Here is a 19,720-nt window from a genome sequence, read left to right as displayed (position 1 = left end):
TAATTTCAAATTTTGGAATATGACTACGTCACATGAAAACCAAGAATATGTGATATGTGATAAGTTAATAAAGATAGTGAATTTTAAGCTCGGTAATGAAACGTGAAGATGAGTTAATCAACATGACACGAGCGTGGGACAAAGAAAAATTCTGAGTCCCCGACAGGAATCGAACCCATGACCTCCCGAACACCGGGCGGGCGCTCTATCCACTGAGCTACGAGAAACTCAGAATTTTTCTTTGTCCCACGCTCGTGTCATGTTGATTAATTCATCTTCACATTTCATTACCGAGCTTAAAAATTCCCCATCTTTATTAACTTATCACTACTCACGATGACTTCGATAGTGTTGATCCTAGCAGTATGCAGGACACCTGTCATATATCAACTCATTTAAATGACCTTGCTCTCCATGAGTTCTCGTAGCTCAGTGGATAGAGCGCCCGCCCGCCCGATTGATGATCGCATTATTACAGCCAGAATTAACGCTAAAATTCAAAAGATCACAATCATACAGTGCTATGCTCCTACGAACAATGCTGAGCCATATGAGAAAGAGGAATTTTACAACAAACTGCAGACTGTGGTCGATAAGGCTCCGAATAGAGATATCTTCATCGTAATGGGCGACTTTAATGCAAAGCTTGGACGGAATAATGCCAGCATTGAGAGGATTATGGAAAAGGAAGGACTTGGAGATGTGAATGAAAATGGCGAAGAGTTGTGCATTGAACGGTCTAAGTATTGGTGGAACTCTCTCTCCCCATAAGAGGGTACATAAAGCGACCTGGATATCCCCAGATGGAGTGACTGAAAACCAATTCGATCACATTCTGATAAGTCAGCGATGGAGAACTTCACTGCAGGATGTGCGCGTAAAAAGGGGAGCTACTATTGGTTCTGACCATCACCTTGTGGTAGCCTCTCTGAAGATCAAGCTGGCTGCAAGAAAGCCGTTCGTAAATACAAGATGGAAATTTGATGTCATGAAATTGAGAGACCCTGACACAAAACAGGCCTTTCAAATTGAGTTGCAAAACCGGTTTGAATCCCTATCCCTTCAAGAGGAAGAAGAAGAAATAGTAAGAAATCCAAGCGGGGATGAAGATGAACGGGCCCAAGATACTGATATCAATGCACAATGGGAGAAAACCAAGAAAATACTTGTTGATACATGTGGGAGTGTTCTCGGACGTATGAAAAGGACTCGGAAGGAGTGGCTGTCTGACGAGACTTACAGGAAGGTTGAAGAAAGACGAAAGGCGAAGCAGATACTGAATGACGCTCGAAGGAGACAAGGGAACGTGAAGCAACCAGATACTACAATGAAAAGAATAGAGAGGTTAAGAAATCTTGCCGAAGAGACAAAAGGGATTTAATTGAGAGCATTGCACGAGAAGCAGAAGACGCGGCTAAGAACAATGATCTAAGAACACTATTTATGACAACACGAAAACTTAGTGGGATAAGATGCAACCAGAATCGCCCAATTAGAAGTGAAGGTGGAACTCTCTTGACGAAAATGGAAGATCAGCTCCAGCGATGGAAGAGGCATTTTGAATCCGTATTGACCAGACCAGCCCCAAGCCAATTACCAGATCCTCTGCCTGCAGATGTTCCCCTGAACATCGGCGCAGGACCTATTTTCAAAGGAGAAATAAGATCAGCCCTCACTCAACTAAAGAATGCCAAAGCTCCAGGGGTAGATAACATCCCTTCTGAGGCATTGAAGGAGGGAGGTCCTTGTACTGTGGAGGCACTGCATAGAATTTTAACCTTCGCATGGGAGAAAGAAGAGCTTCCAGATGACTGGAAGAGAGGTCTTCTAGTAAAGCTGACAAAGAAAGGGGACCTTAGTCGGTGCGGTAACTGGAGGGGAATAATGTTGCTCTCGATACCCAGCAAAGTCTTAACCCGGGTCATATTGAACCCGGTCAGTTTTAACCCGTGGCATATTGGGTCATTTCGACTAAATTGTGTTGCTAACTACGATGTTATGAATATCACCACTCAATCATCAAAACGCGACTTGGCTTGCATTTCTTTGCAATTCTCAGTAAAATTATGATCAGTGCAACATACGCTACATATCCTCTTTTGTTAAACATTGATATTTCGGTGTTATAGTTAAATCACATTTTATCAGCCATTAACGCCACTCGTCTAAAGTTTTAAACTAAAATCTAACCATGAAGCAACTATTAAGGAAGAGGCTGTTACCTGCGTAGACCTAACCCCCGGGCCCGGGGGAGGGAGCACTGCCATATATGGGCTATAGAGGTATGTGCGGCTGTGAAGGGTATGGTTTTCAAGGAGTTTACTCTAGGATAGGATATATAAATCAGAGCGTTTGGGTCTAGAATAGGGTATAATTTTTCACAAAACCGACTAGTTAGTTGAAGATTTCATCTAGACTAAGGAAACCAGGAATTGCCACTCAAAAATATAAAAAAATCAAATCGGCAAGTTTAAATTTACGCAAAATCAGCCTCAACAGAGTCGATAAATGGAGGGATTTGGGGAGTTTTCTCTAGTATAGGATAGCAAAATTCAGCTGAACTAGCTCTGGTATAGGCTAAGGGTTCCAGTGTCCCAGCGGCACATCCCCACCCGAAAATTCCCAAATTACCCCCCCCCCCCCCGAGACCTAGAAGCCTATCGCTTCATCACTCTGTAAAACACCTGGTGTATAGCACTGGAAATTTGAACAAATTTATTTTGTTATTTTTCCTTGGTCGTATTTTGGTTTTAATTCCTCGGAAATGACTACTTGAGTATTCTAAGAAGCCAAAATTCCAAGCTATAGTTATGAAGTTCAGCTTCATGGTCCTTCATGACCAAGCAAGGCCAAGACTTGCACTTCGTTTTGACAAGTTAGCTGTTTGATAGATGTTTGATACTATCGCCACCGGGATTTCGAGAATGTTTACAAGTTTGTGTTTTTCTAAGAATTCTAATTCAATAGATCGTCTTCACGTGACGTGTTTCTATCCTCATCAGGCATAAGAGGCGGTATATTTATATCTGTTTACAATTAGCGTGCTTCGTTTGGAAACCAGAGCATTTTGAATTTCAGGGTTATGGAGGTTGCGTGACGCAAGGCTACGATCGTGTTTGTTGAAAAATATATCCTCATCTCATGATTTTGAGCCTTTTTGGAAGTTAGAACATTAGGAAAAGTGCTTATGTGAATGCTTGTTTGTTTAGTACTGATAATCAGTCGCCCGGAAACCCAAAGTAAGTTCTAGATGTTTACACTATATTCCGGCTGCCATATTGGTGTACCACGAATGTATACCAACATGGCGTTTTCTTACTGGGCTCTGTAAATTTCTGGGAAACATTTACGACGAATTTCTGAAGTTTGGGGAAACGCACAGGCCTAAAACTTGGAGAAGTGTCCTATTTAGTTATCTTCTATAGCGTATATCACAATGTCTTAGCTTTTTCTATTGATTGGTTTTCGATTTATTATTGTTTTTTATTGCGTGACAGTGAAAACGATCTGAACCGTTCGAAGAACAAAACAGCAACTGTGGAATATTTTTTTGTAAAATGATAAAACATGTTTTTTACTTCATAATTTTTGTATATGTTCCCACCTTCCTCTGATATCCATGCCATTCCTTATTTTTTGATCGGGATCATTTGCGGTCCAATATGGGGATCATTTCCGGTGCGGGATCATTTGCGGTTCAATTTGGGGATCATTTGCGGTCCTGGGATCATTTGCGGACCCGTACACTGCTCTCTCTGATCTAAAGAAAACACTGCTTCTAAATGGTTACCCGAAAGGCATAATTTCCTTCAATATGAATGATGTCTTAAACAAGCATAGGAACAGACCTTCCGAAACTGTTACCACGGTTCCCAAGAGAGATGTAATCCTTGTGCTTCCTTATTTAGGTTTTGGAAGCGAAATTTTTAAACGCCGTCTTAAATCTTGTGTTAATAAAGTTTTTGGTTTCGTCAGTCTTAGGTTGATTTTTCAGAACACTTGCCGCGTTAAGTCCTTTTTTCCTTACAAAGATCGTTTAAATCGCTCGCAAAAATCTAAAGTCGTATACAAAGCCAGCTGCTGGGATTGTGACGCTTTCTATATCGGCAAAACACAAAGCGACGACTGCATGACAGAAAGGTCGAGCATTTTAAAGCCCTTACGCAAGTGGGTCACGCTTCCGCTGTTGCTGATCACGCAATCTCCACCGGCCATAAAATCAAATGGGACCATTTCGAGGTCTTAGCTAGTGGACAATGTGATTTACATTGTAAAATAAAAGAAACATTGTTTATACGAGACTTAAAACCAACACTTAATGACAATGCTAGCAGTGAAAAGCTGTCTCTTTATTAGCTATCACCTTTTGTTTTCGTTATTGTTTAGTTAGTTACCAGTACCTCGCTTTGTATTTTTAAGTCTTAAATCTTTCGTTTTTTTGTAACCGTCACTTCTGAAAATGCGTGCTGTAGCATGCGAAACGTCAAGAAAATTTTAGATTGTTGTTCCAAACCATGCGTAGTTCATGTGTTATGTTTGTTGCCGCTGTTTGCATTTTATTTCTTGTTAAATTGAAATGGCCAAAGAACAAGAGTGTTTATGTTGTCAAGATTACTATAACTTGAGTATCATTACTCAAGATCAGGCTATCAGGTTATCAGGAAATCAGGTTCTTTCCCGCCACTATACTGGCCTCCTCGTCACTGTAATACAAGATGTTATAAAACAGTTCATAAAGAAATCGAGACATGCAATCATAAAAAAGCAACTGCAGAAGTGAAATAAAGAAACGAAAAAGAATGTTTCCGGCCGGGCTCGAACTGGGGACCTTCTGCGTGTGAGGCGGACGTGATAGCCACTACACTACGGAAACCTCGGTGAACCACTAATGATCTTAAAACGAAGTATTTCTAAACTACGTTTACGTGGTCCTATGATCAAATTTTACTCCTTGAATTTTTGGGTGAATCACATGGAATTCCACGAAAGATGTAAACGCCGTTTACCGTTTGCAAATACATGTATCTGCATTAGTTCCGGAGATATTTAAGTTTTTAAAAATGAGTAAAATATACAAATGAGAAGACTGATGACGTCATACACTAAACCCAATATTGCATCAAATATATAAATAGAGCTATCCCGGTCAATTTGCAGCGGAGACCATTGAAACTTGGTAGGCTGATAGTTCTACAGGCTACACACCTATGGCTATAAAAAATTATGTTTACATGGCAACTCACTGTTTTTCAGTCCTCTCCAGTCTGTTTTCAATATTTTAGTGATTTTCTGCTCGAGAAATATTAAGCAAGGCGACAAACAGCACCCACCATATTTATATCCTTGCTGGATGATGCAGATGAGGCACCACTGGCAAACACAACACCCACCATATTTAAATCCTTGCTGGATGATGCAGATGAGGCACCACTGGCAAACACAACACCCACCATATTTAAATCCTTGCTGGATGATGCAGATGAGGTACCACTGGCAAATATCAAAATGGAACGAAATGCTTTTAATATTGGGGAGGTCTGGAAACCGGTATGTTTCCATGGTAACAGAATTGATAAGCTCATATTGTGGAGCTCACCCAGTAGAATCATACTGCAAAGAATCAAAGATTTCTGATTCAAATTGGCTGCATGAGATATCTTTTTACATCAAATTTGATCAAAATTTGGTGGAGTTTATGACGTCATCACCTGGCTAATTTGCACATTTTAAAAACTTGAATATCTCTGAAACAAAAAGAGATCTTTGAAATAGTAAACAGCATTTTTCTTCGGCGTAAAGTCTCTTGTGTATGCTTTAAAATGGGTTAGGTAGGAAAGAAGCGAATTTCATCATAGTAGCACTTTAAATGTACCTTCACATAATTTTTCAGTCGACTCAAGCGTGGGCCTTAAAAGTAAATCCAATGGATAACACAGCCATACAAAAATTCCCAGCTATACAAAATGTGAAGCTTCCATGAGCAAACGTAATGAGAATTAAAAAGTGCGACATCTCAAAGGCGCCGATGGGATTTGAACCCATGACCTCCTGTTTACAAGACAGGCGCTCTAACCAACTGAGCTACGGCGCCCTACATTAGATATAACGTGTTTTAGTATGTTTCTTTTAATAATAATAATAATAATAATAATAATAATAATAATAATAAACATTGTTAGTAGTACTAAGTTGGTCACATGTCCACTTTGTTAGTAATTCCTAGCAGTACCAAGACAGCTCAAGTTGTGAGGTCTACATAAATCGCATAACTGTTTAAATAAAGAAGTGTGTTTTTTTTTTCATTATGGCGTTAATGGTTTTGTTTCTTTGTCTGTTTGGCTATTTTTTCTCTGCTTGTCTTTTTTTTTTTTTTTCCGTTCTGATCAGATGAGGGATAAAATTGGTTTCATTTTTTAAAGACATTTCACCAACTGATGGCAATCGCTCCCGCTGATGAAAAAACGTTTAACAAACAATTCGCTTGTTGATATTCATGATTTTGTGAAGTCTGTCAATCAAGACTGGAATGTTTTTTTTGGTCTTTTTTTTTTCATCTTGGAGCTTGTAGCGAGAAAACGACCAGATTACTTGAGCTTTTGGAATACTTTATTTCTGAAGATTGAGAGACGAATTAGTCAGAAATCATTATTTTGACAGCACGATAGGGAGGTTCGCGGGGTGTAATGGGATGTTTTATGACTTTTTAAGCTTTTGGTGGGGATTTACGTCATTCTAGGTCGGTCAGTCTTCGTCTTGGTCCAAACTTTTATTAAGCTTTGTTTTAACAGTGTCTTGTAAAATGTTCTAGCTTATTGATTTTGTACTCTTTCCTCAGGGCCCCGTGCTTCTGCAGCAAATGAGGAATACGTTTCCACACATTTTTTGACCACATCTTAAGGGTACGTTTTTAGTGGTTTTTCATTTCTGGCGTAGCACAGGTTCTAATTGTTAGAATCAACAGTTTTAATTTGCAAGGAGATAGACTATCTTATTAGACGGGCGAATACATCCGCATCAGATGACTGATTTACGCATCCGCAATAAAATATTCGCATTTCATGTCTCGTGTTAGTGCTGAGTCAGTATTGCTCTATTGACATGAAGCGGAAAACTCGGTTAATCAGCGGAGTTGGACTGGAAACTACAACACAACACAGAACAGGTATTAAAACACAAGCTGAGTCAAGGGAGTAGCAGATTGAAAAAGTTGTCTAAACAAATTGTTACACGTTTGGCCTGTTGGTCTAGTGGCATGATTCTCGCTTTGGGTGCGAGAGGTCCCGGGTTCGACTCCCGGACAGGCCCGAATTAATTTTCTTTTCCAATAATAATTAAAATAATCATAACAACAATTTTTAGCAAACTAGTATTTTCCAAATTGTAGGTATGGATGAGACATTCACTCGTTCTTTCCCTCTCTCCTTCGCTTCCTGTTAGACTTTTCGTGAATCCGCTGATCAATTTAAAGCGAATTTTAGTCACAGCCCAAGAGAATCCCAAGCGGCTTTAATACGTGCATTTTGATCCTCCAAGAAAACATCAACGCAACTCGCGTGCTAACACGCTATTTTTCGCCAAATCTTATTAGCAAAACTTAAAAAAGAAATTGATTAGTTATTCCATTTAAATTACCCTGGAACGAAACAAAACGAACGGAAAAGTTTAAAGCGATGGTTTTTGTCCTTGGGTCATTTGAAAGCTTTCATTTAACAAAGAAATTGCATTCAACCGTCAACTTATAGCAGAGAGACTTTTGGTTTCTCCGGCTGAAACTCATACATTTCTGGCTACCAATCCACTAACAATCAGTGACATAAGCTTTGTTAAGATCATAGTTCGATAGCGTTATTTAAGGTATCGATCCTAATATGAAGTTTCTGAAGGATAAAAGAATAAATAAGCTCAGTTACGTCAACATCTTTCGTTTTTTTTTTTTTTTTTTTCTTTTTTTTTTTGTTTTCGCTGACTCAAAATTTTGTAAGAGTTGGTAGCAAGATTTAGTCTCATGAAAAAACAATCATGTGTTTCCGGCCGGGCTCGAACCGGCGACCTTCCGCGTGTAAAGCGGACGTGATAACCACTACACTACGGAAACCCGTTACGACTGGAAGCTGCCATACTCAGTGTTGTGCTAATCAGGAACTCGTCGTTTCTAGTTTTTTTTTAATCAGGAAGACAGAAAAAATAAGTCTACGAAGTACAACAAACAGTTGAACATTTGCCTACTTCTCACGATGCTCAATATTGAAGTTTTTCAAAAACGATGCTATCCTTGTTTTAGCGTTACCAGAGCATCTCAGTGGAGTTAACCGTCAAATCGCCAAAAAATTAACCGTCAACCGTCAAATAAGCAAGCCAATATTAGCCGTCAAATGTCTCAGATATCCTTAATCAAGAACTAAACGATTGACTTTAGGAAATTTATGCTGTTTAGAAATAAACGTTTTAATGCACCACAAAAAGATACACTTATGTTCAAGTCCTTCAACTTCTAGTTATGGGAGCGGGAGATTAATGCGCGCAGCGGTGAGGTGACGTAATTACGTTAATTAGACAAACAGTCGACGATTAAAGAACTCATAATTAATGCACAAATTATAGGACTAATTGGGTTATTCAAATATGGACAAATTTGTACCCTTTTATGAAAAATTACAGCCAAATTTGCTTCAACCATCAAAAAACCAATAATGATAACGATCACGATAATAACGGCTTATTCACATCACATCCGCGCAGTGGCTGTTCGTTTGAATAGACCTACTTACACGCAATACAACTAAAAATTACGCTAACAGGATGGATGGATGGAATCATGACGCTAAGTATATAGAAAATAATTATCAAAACAAAAAGAACCGTCCCCGGGTGGGCTTGAACCACCAACCTTTCGGTTAACAGCCGAACGCGCTAACCGATTGCGCCACGGAGGCTTCCTTGAACACTTTTTGTACAATTTTGATCAAATTTTGTGGAAGAAATTTTAACTTACGTAAGGTTTCTGTTACATTATTGTATCTTGCTCGAAAGACGTGAAAAGCGAAAAACCGGGGGAATAGGGTAGTAACTGTCTTCGCCAATGAGACAACACAAAACAGGTGTTATAGGACCAGTTCGACAGAGAGAAGTAGATTAAGACCTTTGTTAAATGACGTTCAACCATGTTTGGCCTTTTGGTCTAGTGGCATGATTCTCGCTTTAGGTGCGTTGCGAGAGGTGCCGGTTCCACTTCCGGAGAGGCCCTTTGTAACACTCTTTTGTCAATGAACACAACATAATAACGAAGCAGGCAATATTACGATGGTTTTTGTGACGTCACAACGGCCATATGAAATAACGGAACACCTGCCTCCTTTTTTGGGAGACAATTCCAACTGACTACCATGAAACCCTAGATTAAAATATCACTTATAACCAACTGTTTCTGTTGGCCGGGGAACATTTCCAACGACTTCTAGGAAAATATTAATCTAAAGTAATTTTGATCTGGTCCTCTTGTTTTAAACCGATGAGGGGGAATAAACTAATCAAAAAAATAGAGGAAAAAAGAAATCAGAGTACAGTCAGTTATAAATCTTAAAATAGTATTTTCCAGCTGGTTTACTTAAAAGGAAAAGTTGGTCCGTGTGAGGGTCGAACTCACGACCTTGGCGTTATCAGCACCACGCTCTACCGACTGAGCTAACGGACCGGACACATTATCCTTGTGCCGTTTTTTGTTAACTACTACTACCTTTGAACAAGAACGTTGTCAAAAGTTTGGCCTAATGAGGAACAGCACCCGCTTATTGGCTTTGTTGAAACTGATTTGGTTTTATTCTTTAAGATTTATGTTTATATTGTTAACGTGCTTTGTCAAATGATGAGGACATTTTTGTTGAAATATAGTTATCCCGAAACTATTTATTAGAATTTGTTCCCCATTTATTTTATACTCATGCCTCGTCAATATCAGTAGCTTATGTTCTAAATATCAAGGAACTAGAATGAAAAGCAACATATTTCTTAAATTATTTGTTTTTGTAAAATGAAATTCTAAGTACATTTAGAAAAAACAAAACAAAAACTAATCACCAGGAGGGAGGGGGTGACTCTATTGTGTTTCGGTATTGATTCGTGACCGACTCATTGCTACCAGTGTGACGTCACATAGCAACGAGTGAGCGCTTCGCGTAGCCTGTTCAGATTACGCCACTGAAGAAGGACAACAGAGGTTAAGAAAGACCAAAAAACAGGCCTAATATCGCTTTTGTTCGCTAACTAAGTATAGGTGTGTACAGTTTATTGTTGCTTTTTGTCTGTGTGCATTATTTGTTTTAGTTTTGTACGCGCGTTATCGTGTATCCTTGTTGAATTTTGTTACGGGTAAGTGGCGGGACCGCCATCTTGAAAACGGGATGAGAGAGGTCAACGTAAAACGTTCGCGTTTTCTCTCTTAAATGTCTTACCAATAGTCTTGTTAATAGGAGGTTTTATGCGTTGATAGTATACGTTTAATCTGCGTATATCTCTGTGTCGATTGAATCAGCCGTTCCTCTCATCAATCCGTTTTAGTGTTGAGATGTTGTTTATTTCTTGATTTCCACCAAAATTTCCCTGCGATGTGATCGGTTTTTGCATGTTTTGGAGAACTTTGGTGGTAGTTATCAGGTCTTTGAATTCAATTCTTTGTGTTTTAACTCCGTTTGCTTTTTGTGTTTTAATTTTGTCCGCTGTATGGTGATATTTGTTGGCTCTAATCGTACAGCAGCTTTATTTGTTGGCTTTTGTTGTGAAGGTTTGTTGGCTTTTTTTTCCTGTCTCGTTGCAACTGTTGACTTATTGCTGTCCACTGCAGTTGTGGTGTTCAGTGTTGTGATTTCATACTTACAACAAAGTTCAAATTAGAGTTAGCCTGAGTAAGCTGTTTTTGGTTTTCTTCTTGCCACTTATTTTGTAGAGAAAGAGACCGAGAGCATGGAACAGGTTAATGCTGCTGCAACTGTCCTGCATTGCCATGTTGTAATGGCTCCTATTTCTTAAGCCTCCAAGAATTTCAAGGCTGCATTGTAGTCTTTTCATCCCTATAAGTTCTCATTATATTCCAACTAAAAAAAACAACCCTCCACTAAATGTCACTAAATAGATATTGCGGCATAGCACTCGAAATAAATGACAGCAAATGCTAAGTGTTAGAGTGCAGAAATGCTGTAAAGACAATCAGACATCTATTCTTATTAATTTTTTATATTTAATATAGTTTTATGCCTATTAGCTTTTTTTATTTATTCTGCTCTTATAATCATCTCCTGCTCTTCACGGGTCCACATCAGCCGGTAGTTTCAATTATGACTACATGTACCATTTAATCCATCAAATATTGTCGCTTGCATGTCTTCGTCTAATTGCATCACTAAATGCTCAAGCTACAACTGTAAAATATTCTCCAGTGGAGTGGTACTCCCCTATTTTCCAATCTTCAAGCGGATTCTGCACATTGCCAAAAATATTTGAAGTATAATAAACACAATAGCTTCCATTTGACTTTAAAAATATGCTCGATATTTGTCCTTGGACATTATCTGTTCCTATCTTCTTGGAATGGATAATATCCACAGAGCGGACACCGAATGAAGGCTACTTTTCATAAAACCTGCATTACCAAATAAAGGAATGAATGATTGACTGAATCAACATGTCTTCCTCAGACTCCGGAGGTCCATAAGCTTCATTCTCGTCCAGTGTGCTTAGCAGCTATGCTCTCATTCTGACCATATATGGCCATACATGCCCTGCCTGATCCATTGTTAGTGGTTTTATTTGTGGTTTGTGTGATAGCAGTCAGCTCTGAAAACCTTGATGTTAGCCCCAGAGAATTTCCCCTCTTTTGCACTGTTTTGTGTCTTCATAACTAAATGTTTAGTTATCCTTGTGTAAAAATGGTTGAATTTCACCACCCTAGCTTTTTCTTCAGTATGGTATTAAAGTCAATAAGGTTGGTGGCATCTATTTTAGTTGCTGATGTAACAGAAAAGTCACATTTTTAACTTCACACCGATTTATTAAGTAAAACTATCGTAAATTTGGGATCTCAAATTAATTCCAAATTAAACTTGTCAATTGATTTATACTGGCAATCAAGCTGTGGGAAGCCTTTGTATGACTCTGTTCCTTTAAAGGAAATGTCTTCGGCTGTCATAATCAATGGGAGTTTAATAATGAGGTGTGGAAAAGTGCTTAAGGGGGTGCAAAAATGAAGAAAGAACTTGTGAATTTGACAGCATGATTGAACATGAAAAAAATATGTAGCTCTCATGTGTATGTCTTGACAGGTGATAAAGAAATTTAAAAAAAATCTAAACTAAGCTGAGTTAAAAACTCCATGCCAGTTGATCATCCAGGGGCAGGGGCGGGGGGGGGGGGGGGGGGGGCGGGGGGCGGTGGGACATTAGCCATCAAGGGGAAAATGTTCATCAGAATCCCTAAGTGCTGCCCCGTGTGGCATTCTGGAAGGGAATTTGTGCATTGTGATATGTTCCTTCCAGTGACATTCCCTGCAAAAAAAAAAAAAACCGAAGTGTCTTTAATAACCTGTTTTCAGTGGGACACAATTTTTTAGATGAACAAAAGGGGACTATTGGCTGATCATGACCTTGCAAATCGATAGATTCTGATGGATCCATTGGATTAACAACATTCACCAATTCTTCAAATATCGAATTCCAAACTAAAATCTGGGAAAAGCTAGTCAGAATTAGGCCGCCGGCCAGGAACTAGGCTGAGTTTTTCATGTAACACAACTATGTATAATATTTGTGGCAGACCTAGCATATAAGAAAATCCAAACTTCTCTTTTCTCAAATAAAACAAAATAAAATAGAACCGAATTACTAATCAAACCATAAATATTAACCAAATTACGGATATTGCCCTAAATGTAAACTGTAGTTCGACAAAGGTGAAATAAGGCAGAAAACTTACCTAATCTGGCTAACTGAAACATGGCTGTTCTTCCCATACAGCCAGTCTTTGCACTTTAAAGGGATTGATGAGACGAACCACAAGCACTGAGGAACTGAAATTCCACATACAAGAAGCCAAGCATACCCTCTGTCGAACCTCCTATTCTTGTGTCAAAAGGGCCCTGCTTCGTTATGCAGTGGCCCTCGAAAGGTCAATCAGCTAACAGTTTTGCTCGACAAATTGGCTTCAAAACAGAAAGTTCTCGATCAAATTATCTACCTGTTGAATATTTTAGCCAACAAAAAGTACCAAATAAAGATTCCTTAATGTCATATAAACCACATATTAACGAACCTAAGCAAATGGGGTAGAATATCGGAGCGAAATTCTGCATTTTCATCAACTTCTTGTACTTTACCCATTGGGCGCCATTTCGAATTTCATCCAAGCGAAACGTGACGTCACACTGGCAGTGATGACTCAACCAACGTTTTGCTTAGAGACGCCCCCTCCCTCCTGCTAATCACCAAGTCATGCCTCTAACATTGTTTTTTCAATAGTTATAGTAACTTGTATATTGAACTAAATGCTTACGCTTTGGGGAATAAGCTCAAATGGTAGAGCGCCCGCTTAGCATGTGGGAGGCACCGGGATCGATACCCGGATTCTCCAGCAGTCTTTATTTTACTAGCTAATATGCAGCTTTAATTCTTTTGAAGGCAGATTTTTTTCGGACCGTTGTTGTACAAATAACGCAACCTCGTTCCCAGGGTCTCTCATCTTACCGCCCCCTGGAGCGAGCGAAGAGAGACCCTGGTTGGGTCTGGTCACGTGCCTGCCAGAATCTGGGAGGTGACAATTAAATTATTGAAGGGATGGGCGGCCTAGTAGGAATTTTGTCTATACTTAGCCTACGGGAGTTCGGGAAGTGTTGTCACCAAAGTAAACCAAGAACGATATGATGTTCTGAGGCAATGTCCGGCGGTAATATTCTGCAAACGCCAAGGAAAACTTATCCATCATCTGATAGCGGAAATCCATGTCGCTGATGGTTGCATGGTTCAGTGAAGGACGTTACATATTGTAAAAATCTCCTCACGAAGGCGAATGGAGAATTACACACCGCAGCCGAGGCTGTGTATGCCGGAAGATGTTTGGCTCGTCTTTACCTCAGAATGAAGTGTAGGTCTTGTTACCGGCGATTAAATAATTTTAGAGAATTAAGGGCCTTTTAAATGATCACTGAAAGCCAAAGTCACTTCGAAAGGAGCGAAAGGGTGAAAAGATTTATTGAAGTTTCACTGCGCCGTCGGCGCGCCGAACTTTGCCGAGCGCGAAGGATATAAATACAGTGAACTCGTCGCGGTATACATTTCGCCGTCGTTGCTGATAAAATGGATTTATCTTCGAACGAAACGAGGCTAGAAAAAGAAAAATATAATTTTTATTGTGTCGTTAATAAATTAGTGTACGTGACACCAACGGTTCGAAAGAATTGTGCACATTTTCATTTAATTCTCGATCTCTCGACCTTTCTTTGCTTCAAGCGTATTTCTGAGGGGCATTTTTTGTGCCGTGTTATTAGAAGAAATCGAAATTATAAGTAGAGCGGAGTCGTTTGATTATGTTACGGCATATTTTTAGAGGTCGTAGGTCTGCATGGTTCCGCTGTTAACTGCACGTCGCTTCTCAGAGTTTGACACCTCTGTAATTTGCCATGCCGTGCTTATACTTTGGTTAGGTTCGTTTCTATTGCAAGATATGTTTTAAGGCTCTCAGTATTGGCTCTCCAGGGACAAAGATTAAAATACTCCGTGAACATATTGCTTACTTACATTCTATGTTGTGACGCCGCAGGTGACGCCGGGCCCGGCTATTTGATTAGATCTGTTTGCAAGCACAGTGCGTTGCACGAATATCATATTTATCTTCGTCCAGCTTTTCTTCAGAGACTGCCGTAGCTTTACTTTGAGAAAGCTATACGTTTTCCTAGAGACGTTCTTATGTTTTTTTTGTATCAATTTGATCGAGTGCATTCAAAGGAGAAACAACAATTACTACGGGATGAAATTGCGCTGCTCGACGTCCACAGTTGAAATATGAATGACTTTCCATAAATCCAGTGGGTAAGACGGCAACACTGAAAATCACGACCACTAAATTGCCTCGAGACAGACTTGCTTAACCTTTAGGTAAACGTTGGAACAGATATTATTCGAAATTTCAGCCTGAAAGCTGAGTATTGATAAACCCCGCGGGTAATGTGGCGGTCGCAGCGCGCGACAAAGCTCAACGCGACAAACTGCTGATTACAGAGGACCCCTCCCTGATGTTCTCAATTGTCAAAGTGGCACGTGACCAGAACCAACCAGGGTCTCTCTTCGCTCGCTCCAGGGGGCGGTAAGATGAGAGACCCTGGGAACGAGGTTGCAAATAACGGTTTGTAAACTTTTTATTTGGATAATCTAGCTATTAGAGAAGATGCGAATACTCCTATTAATGAATTTTCCGCTGTCCCTCTAAAACAACGTGGACTTCAATCGACCAGAGGTAAACGGGCAATACCCGGAGCACCTTTCGGTATATTTGTCGCGCGGTACTCTTTACGCTTTGTAGCGCAACCTTTCTCAAAACAGCTTTATAACACAGATAACACAAAGATTCTTTGAAGAATTACTCTTTCCTTTGCGACTTGCATTATTATAAACTGGCAGTTAAAGGTTAAATTTCATCTTTTACAACTGAAATTGACGCCCTCCTTTGGCACGGAATGGTAAGGAAAGGTTAAATGGCCGTAAATGGGTCTTGCTAGCCCACACACTGCAGATCTAATCCCAGTCTTAGCTGTATTGAACAACTGAGAGTATTCTTCTTTTCCATGAGTGGGATGCTAGTCCATTGTAGTTATCCGCCCCCACCCCCAGCCCACCACTTTGGAGCGAACTACTCTTACAGCAATGAGAGAAGAAAGAAATATAAACAGGAGCCATAATCGGGCACGGAGACCGTAAGTCTTGGGATCCGCGCGCACCTATAATATGGTTCAATTTTTCTATTTTTAGAACAAATTGCGCCATCCTGACGTCACATATCCGCGCGGATCCACGCACATGTCGGGGGCTCTCGCGTGGATGTTGTCACGTTGCCTGATCAAATGGTGAGAAAGGCGAGATTCTCTTGAAGATTTTTCACAGCGATGGCAGGGAATAAGGCAGGGAATTAGATCCAGGGCTCTTATATGTAGCTTTATGCTCTAAACTAATGGAAAAGGTGAGATTTTCAGAGTCGAAAACAAGACTTCAATTTCGCGGTGTGAATTAATAACAATATGTGCTCGCGCTTGTTGAACGGGTAAGCTTTTGCGTTTGTTCTGTAAAGAAAAGTTATGAAAGAAAACTCTTTACTCTCGTATCGAGTTCATTTGAGAGTTTCCCAAACAATGCTTAATCATAACCAAACTCTGTTTTTGATAGTTTCTTATTGCTTCTGTTTGTTTGGCGAGTTTGCAAAAGTTTTTTAAAGGAAAGTCTCACGCGTACATAAGTAGTTCATTTGCATAGTGCAGCGCGTGCATCTTCAAATCCGAGGCGGTGTTTTCAATTGTGAACAAATCTTGACAAAGATTTCTTTCGTTGTCTTTTGCGCTGAGATGCTGCAACAATTTTCACCAACGCCAAAAGGCTACTAACATCATGTGTATTTCTTTAACTTAGTGAAATTTTACACTGCGAAAATAAAATAGACAAGGAGTTTTGATAACTCAACCAACAAAATCGAAATCTTTATTCGAGTACCGTGACTACTCGGGTTGATTAAAGAAAGCTGATTATTTCTGCTGTATTCGCATATTTTCAGCTAAGCTTTTAATATGTTCTGAAACATTTATCAACCTTAAACATATTTAAAAACTAGAGATATTATATGAGTTCGATGTACGTTTTCACACGAAAGTGGGGAAGTCCAATTTGTCGTGTTTTAATGACTGTACAAAACACGCATCGGCGGGCGCTCTTATTCATCGACAACAGACAATTTATTGGATTTTTACTCAAACAAAACTGAGCATAATCTATAGACATAAACTTTATTGCCACTTATTGGGCCTTGATAAAGCATCAAGCGTTGCTTACAATTCAGGCGAAACTCAAACTTGCAATTACTTTGTTTTACTTTTCGGTCGAGATAGACTCTGGCGAAATCCTCCCAAGCGTGTGGCACGAGGAGGGAAACTTTGAGGTCCTGAAACGGTGCTATATCCAAATATATGCAACTGGTTTTTTGCTGTGTTATGGAAAAGCTGTTAATCTTCGTTCAACATATGTGAAACTTAGAGTGGAGTAATGTGGAGCTCTTGTAAAAGAAACAGCGGAACACAACTTGATCAGCGATATAAACCGGGGCAACTAAATTCGGCACTGTCTTACTTCACTCAAACTGGAGCAGCTTACGACGAAAATACTGAAGCAATATTCCAACAGACATGAACGTATTGATATGTGGGCCAAGAGCATCAAACATTTCGGGAATTTCGGACGCCATTTCCCCGCGCTATATCCGCAAAAATCCACGCAGCATGTACGCGCGTGTGCAGCACATGATGGCGCAATTTGTTCTAAAAATGGAAAAATTGTTCCATATCATAGGGACAGCCCCAATACTAGAAATGGCGCGCGCTTACAGTCTCCGTCCCCGATTATGGCTCCTGATATAAATTCATCAAACGAGACAAGTCGACCAAAGAAATGTCGTTGAACTAACGCGACAAATGTAATCTAGGGCGTCTATTTAAATGAAAGTAATGTTTTAAAAGCGCTTTATACCCTGATAAAACATGGGTTTTTGACCAATCACAGCGTGCGCAGGGTTCTATCTATATTATAATGGTCATTTATTCGCAAATTACGCTCCATATAATTCTTGAAATTTTTCACTCGACTCTTGCGTAGATCTTAAAAGTAAATCCATCGGATAACACAACAAAAAAAATTCCCAGTGGTAAAACATGTGAAGCTTCGTTGACCAATTTTAAAAAGTAATAACAAATTAAAAAGTGTAACATCTGTGAAGCACCGATGAGATTTGAACCCATGACCTCCTGTTTGCTAGACAGGCGCTCTAACCAACTGAGTTACGGCGCCCTACATTAGACAACCTCATGTATTATTGTTTATTTGTTTATTTTTTAGAAATAAAAAGAAAAAAAAAATTAAAAAAAACATTGTAAATACATGTAGTACTAAGTTGGTCACATGTCCACTTTCACGCTTGGTAATTTCCAGCAGTACTAAGATAGCTCAATACCTCTTAGGGTGTTCAACCTCAAAAGGTCCACAGCGGGAGCTTTCGTGATTCCTTTTAGCGTATTGAGCTCAAAAAATTATGACAGGAGATAATGTGTTGTTTTAGAATTGGTACCTCTTAGGGGTCCCTCGGGGACCACCTGGGCTTTGATTGGGCGTTTGAAAGGCGGGGTGCGACGGTATTGACGGGACGCAGAAAAATAATCAGCAGGGTTGGACTGGTAACTACACGACTACACAGAACGATAACCATAATAATGAATGTTTACCAGGGAGCATACTTCATCATTGGTGTTCTTCGTTGGGGCCCCGCAACTGTTCTCAGATAAGTTTACACATTTTGCAACAACATTTACCCAAATCTCAACATGGAAAAACATAGTATTAATTCCAAGTTTGAAGTGAACTTTTCTCTGCGAAATATTGTTTAAGTGGGGCTATTAAGTGAAGTTAGTCAACTGGTGAGGTTCCTTAAAGAACAAGTTCGCATTTAGCGACTATAGGTTCACGCGCCTTGTAGCCACAAGATGGCAGGATTCGACGTCCCGTGGAGAGAAGTCTTAATTTTTTTTTTTAACTGCCGGCTTCCTACCTTTTTTTCTTTTTTTAAGTTTCTATCTTTATTGCTAGCAAATATCATTTTTTTTTGTTTTCTTTAACTTCCTAGCTTGATTTTCTCTTTATTTTTGGACAATGTGGAGATAATTGTAAATAAAATCTGTTTCTGGAAAGAAAAGTAGGGGTCAGCAAGCTTGTTAAATCCAAGCAAAGCCATAGCAGTGGCCATCTGCCCTGCCATTGTTCATTTTAGTACTTAGCGCGCGCAGTTGATGCATGACGTGGCTCACTCTTCATCCTCTCCAGACACCGGCGAATTGTTTAAGCAACCTGCCAAAATATTCTTCACCCTCAAAGATGTTCTCATCATGCTATACGATAATAGGGGTTAAGATTATGGATTGCGTGGAATGGATTGGTCAATGTCATCATCTCTCTTTTTCGCCAAATCTTATTAGCAAAACGTATAAAAGAAATTGATTAATTACTCCATTTAAATACCCTGGAACACAGCAAAAAGAATAGAAAAGTTTAAAACGATGGTTTTGTCTTTGGAGAATACAAAAGTTGAATTGACATTTAACACAAAAACAAACGCTGTCCTTTTTTAGCGTTAGGCAGAGGATCTCAATGGGGTTAACCGTCAAATGGCCAAAACATTAACCGTCAACCGTCAAAACCGCAATATTTTTACCGTCAACCGTCAAATGAGCAAGCCAATATTAGCCGTCAAATGTCTCAGATATCCTTAATTAAGAACTAAACGATTGTCTAGGGGCAAGGTATGCTGTTTATAAAGCAACGTTTTAATATATCACAAAAAGTATGCTTATGTTCAAGTCCTTCAACTTCTAGTCACGGGAGCAGGCGATTAATGCACGCGGCGGTAATAAAGGTGATGTAATTACGTTAATAAGACA

The 19,720-nt window shown here is 39.5% G+C and overlaps 1 protein-coding gene and 7 non-coding genes across 8 annotated transcripts; 2 read left to right on the top strand and 6 right to left on the bottom strand.

The window, feature by feature from the left end:
- The first annotated feature begins 712 nt into the window (after window positions 1-712).
- Window positions 713-1,381, top strand: LOC149103083 (uncharacterized). Its single transcript, XM_089274155.1, has one exon. It carries the CDS (start codon window positions 713-715, stop codon window positions 1,379-1,381), a length of 669 nt encoding a protein of 222 aa, XP_089130281.1.
- Window positions 1,382-4,800: 3,419 nt separating this feature from the next.
- Window positions 4,801-4,873, bottom strand: Trnav-cac (transfer RNA valine (anticodon CAC)). Its single transcript has one exon. It is a non-coding gene; the product is annotated as a tRNA-Val (tRNA).
- Window positions 4,874-6,017: 1,144 nt separating this feature from the next.
- Window positions 6,018-6,091, bottom strand: Trnat-ugu (transfer RNA threonine (anticodon UGU)). The gene has a single exon. It is a non-coding gene; the product is annotated as a tRNA-Thr (tRNA).
- A 1,142-nt stretch (window positions 6,092-7,233) lies between these two features.
- Window positions 7,234-7,305, top strand: Trnap-ugg (transfer RNA proline (anticodon UGG)). Its single transcript has one exon. It is a non-coding gene; the product is annotated as a tRNA-Pro (tRNA).
- A 717-nt stretch (window positions 7,306-8,022) lies between these two features.
- Trnav-uac (transfer RNA valine (anticodon UAC)) lies at window positions 8,023-8,095 on the bottom strand. The gene has a single exon. It is a non-coding gene; the product is annotated as a tRNA-Val (tRNA).
- A 764-nt stretch (window positions 8,096-8,859) lies between these two features.
- Window positions 8,860-8,933, bottom strand: Trnan-guu (transfer RNA asparagine (anticodon GUU)). The gene has a single exon. It is a non-coding gene; the product is annotated as a tRNA-Asn (tRNA).
- Window positions 8,934-9,618: 685 nt separating this feature from the next.
- On the bottom strand, window positions 9,619-9,691 carry Trnai-gau (transfer RNA isoleucine (anticodon GAU)). Its single transcript has one exon. It is a non-coding gene; the product is annotated as a tRNA-Ile (tRNA).
- Window positions 9,692-18,006: 8,315 nt separating this feature from the next.
- Trnaa-agc (transfer RNA alanine (anticodon AGC)) lies at window positions 18,007-18,080 on the bottom strand. The gene has a single exon. It is a non-coding gene; the product is annotated as a tRNA-Ala (tRNA).
- Window positions 18,081-19,720: the final 1,640 nt, after the last annotated feature.

The sequence above is a fragment of the Orbicella faveolata genome, unplaced genomic scaffold (genome assembly GCF_042242905.1).
Source record: "Orbicella faveolata isolate gen_17 unplaced genomic scaffold, um_ofav_v1 contig_35, whole genome shotgun sequence".
Lineage (NCBI taxonomy): Eukaryota > Metazoa > Cnidaria > Anthozoa > Scleractinia > Merulinidae > Orbicella > Orbicella faveolata.
Note: the sequence above shows the minus strand (reverse complement) of the source record. Positions and strands in the feature narration are given on the sequence as shown.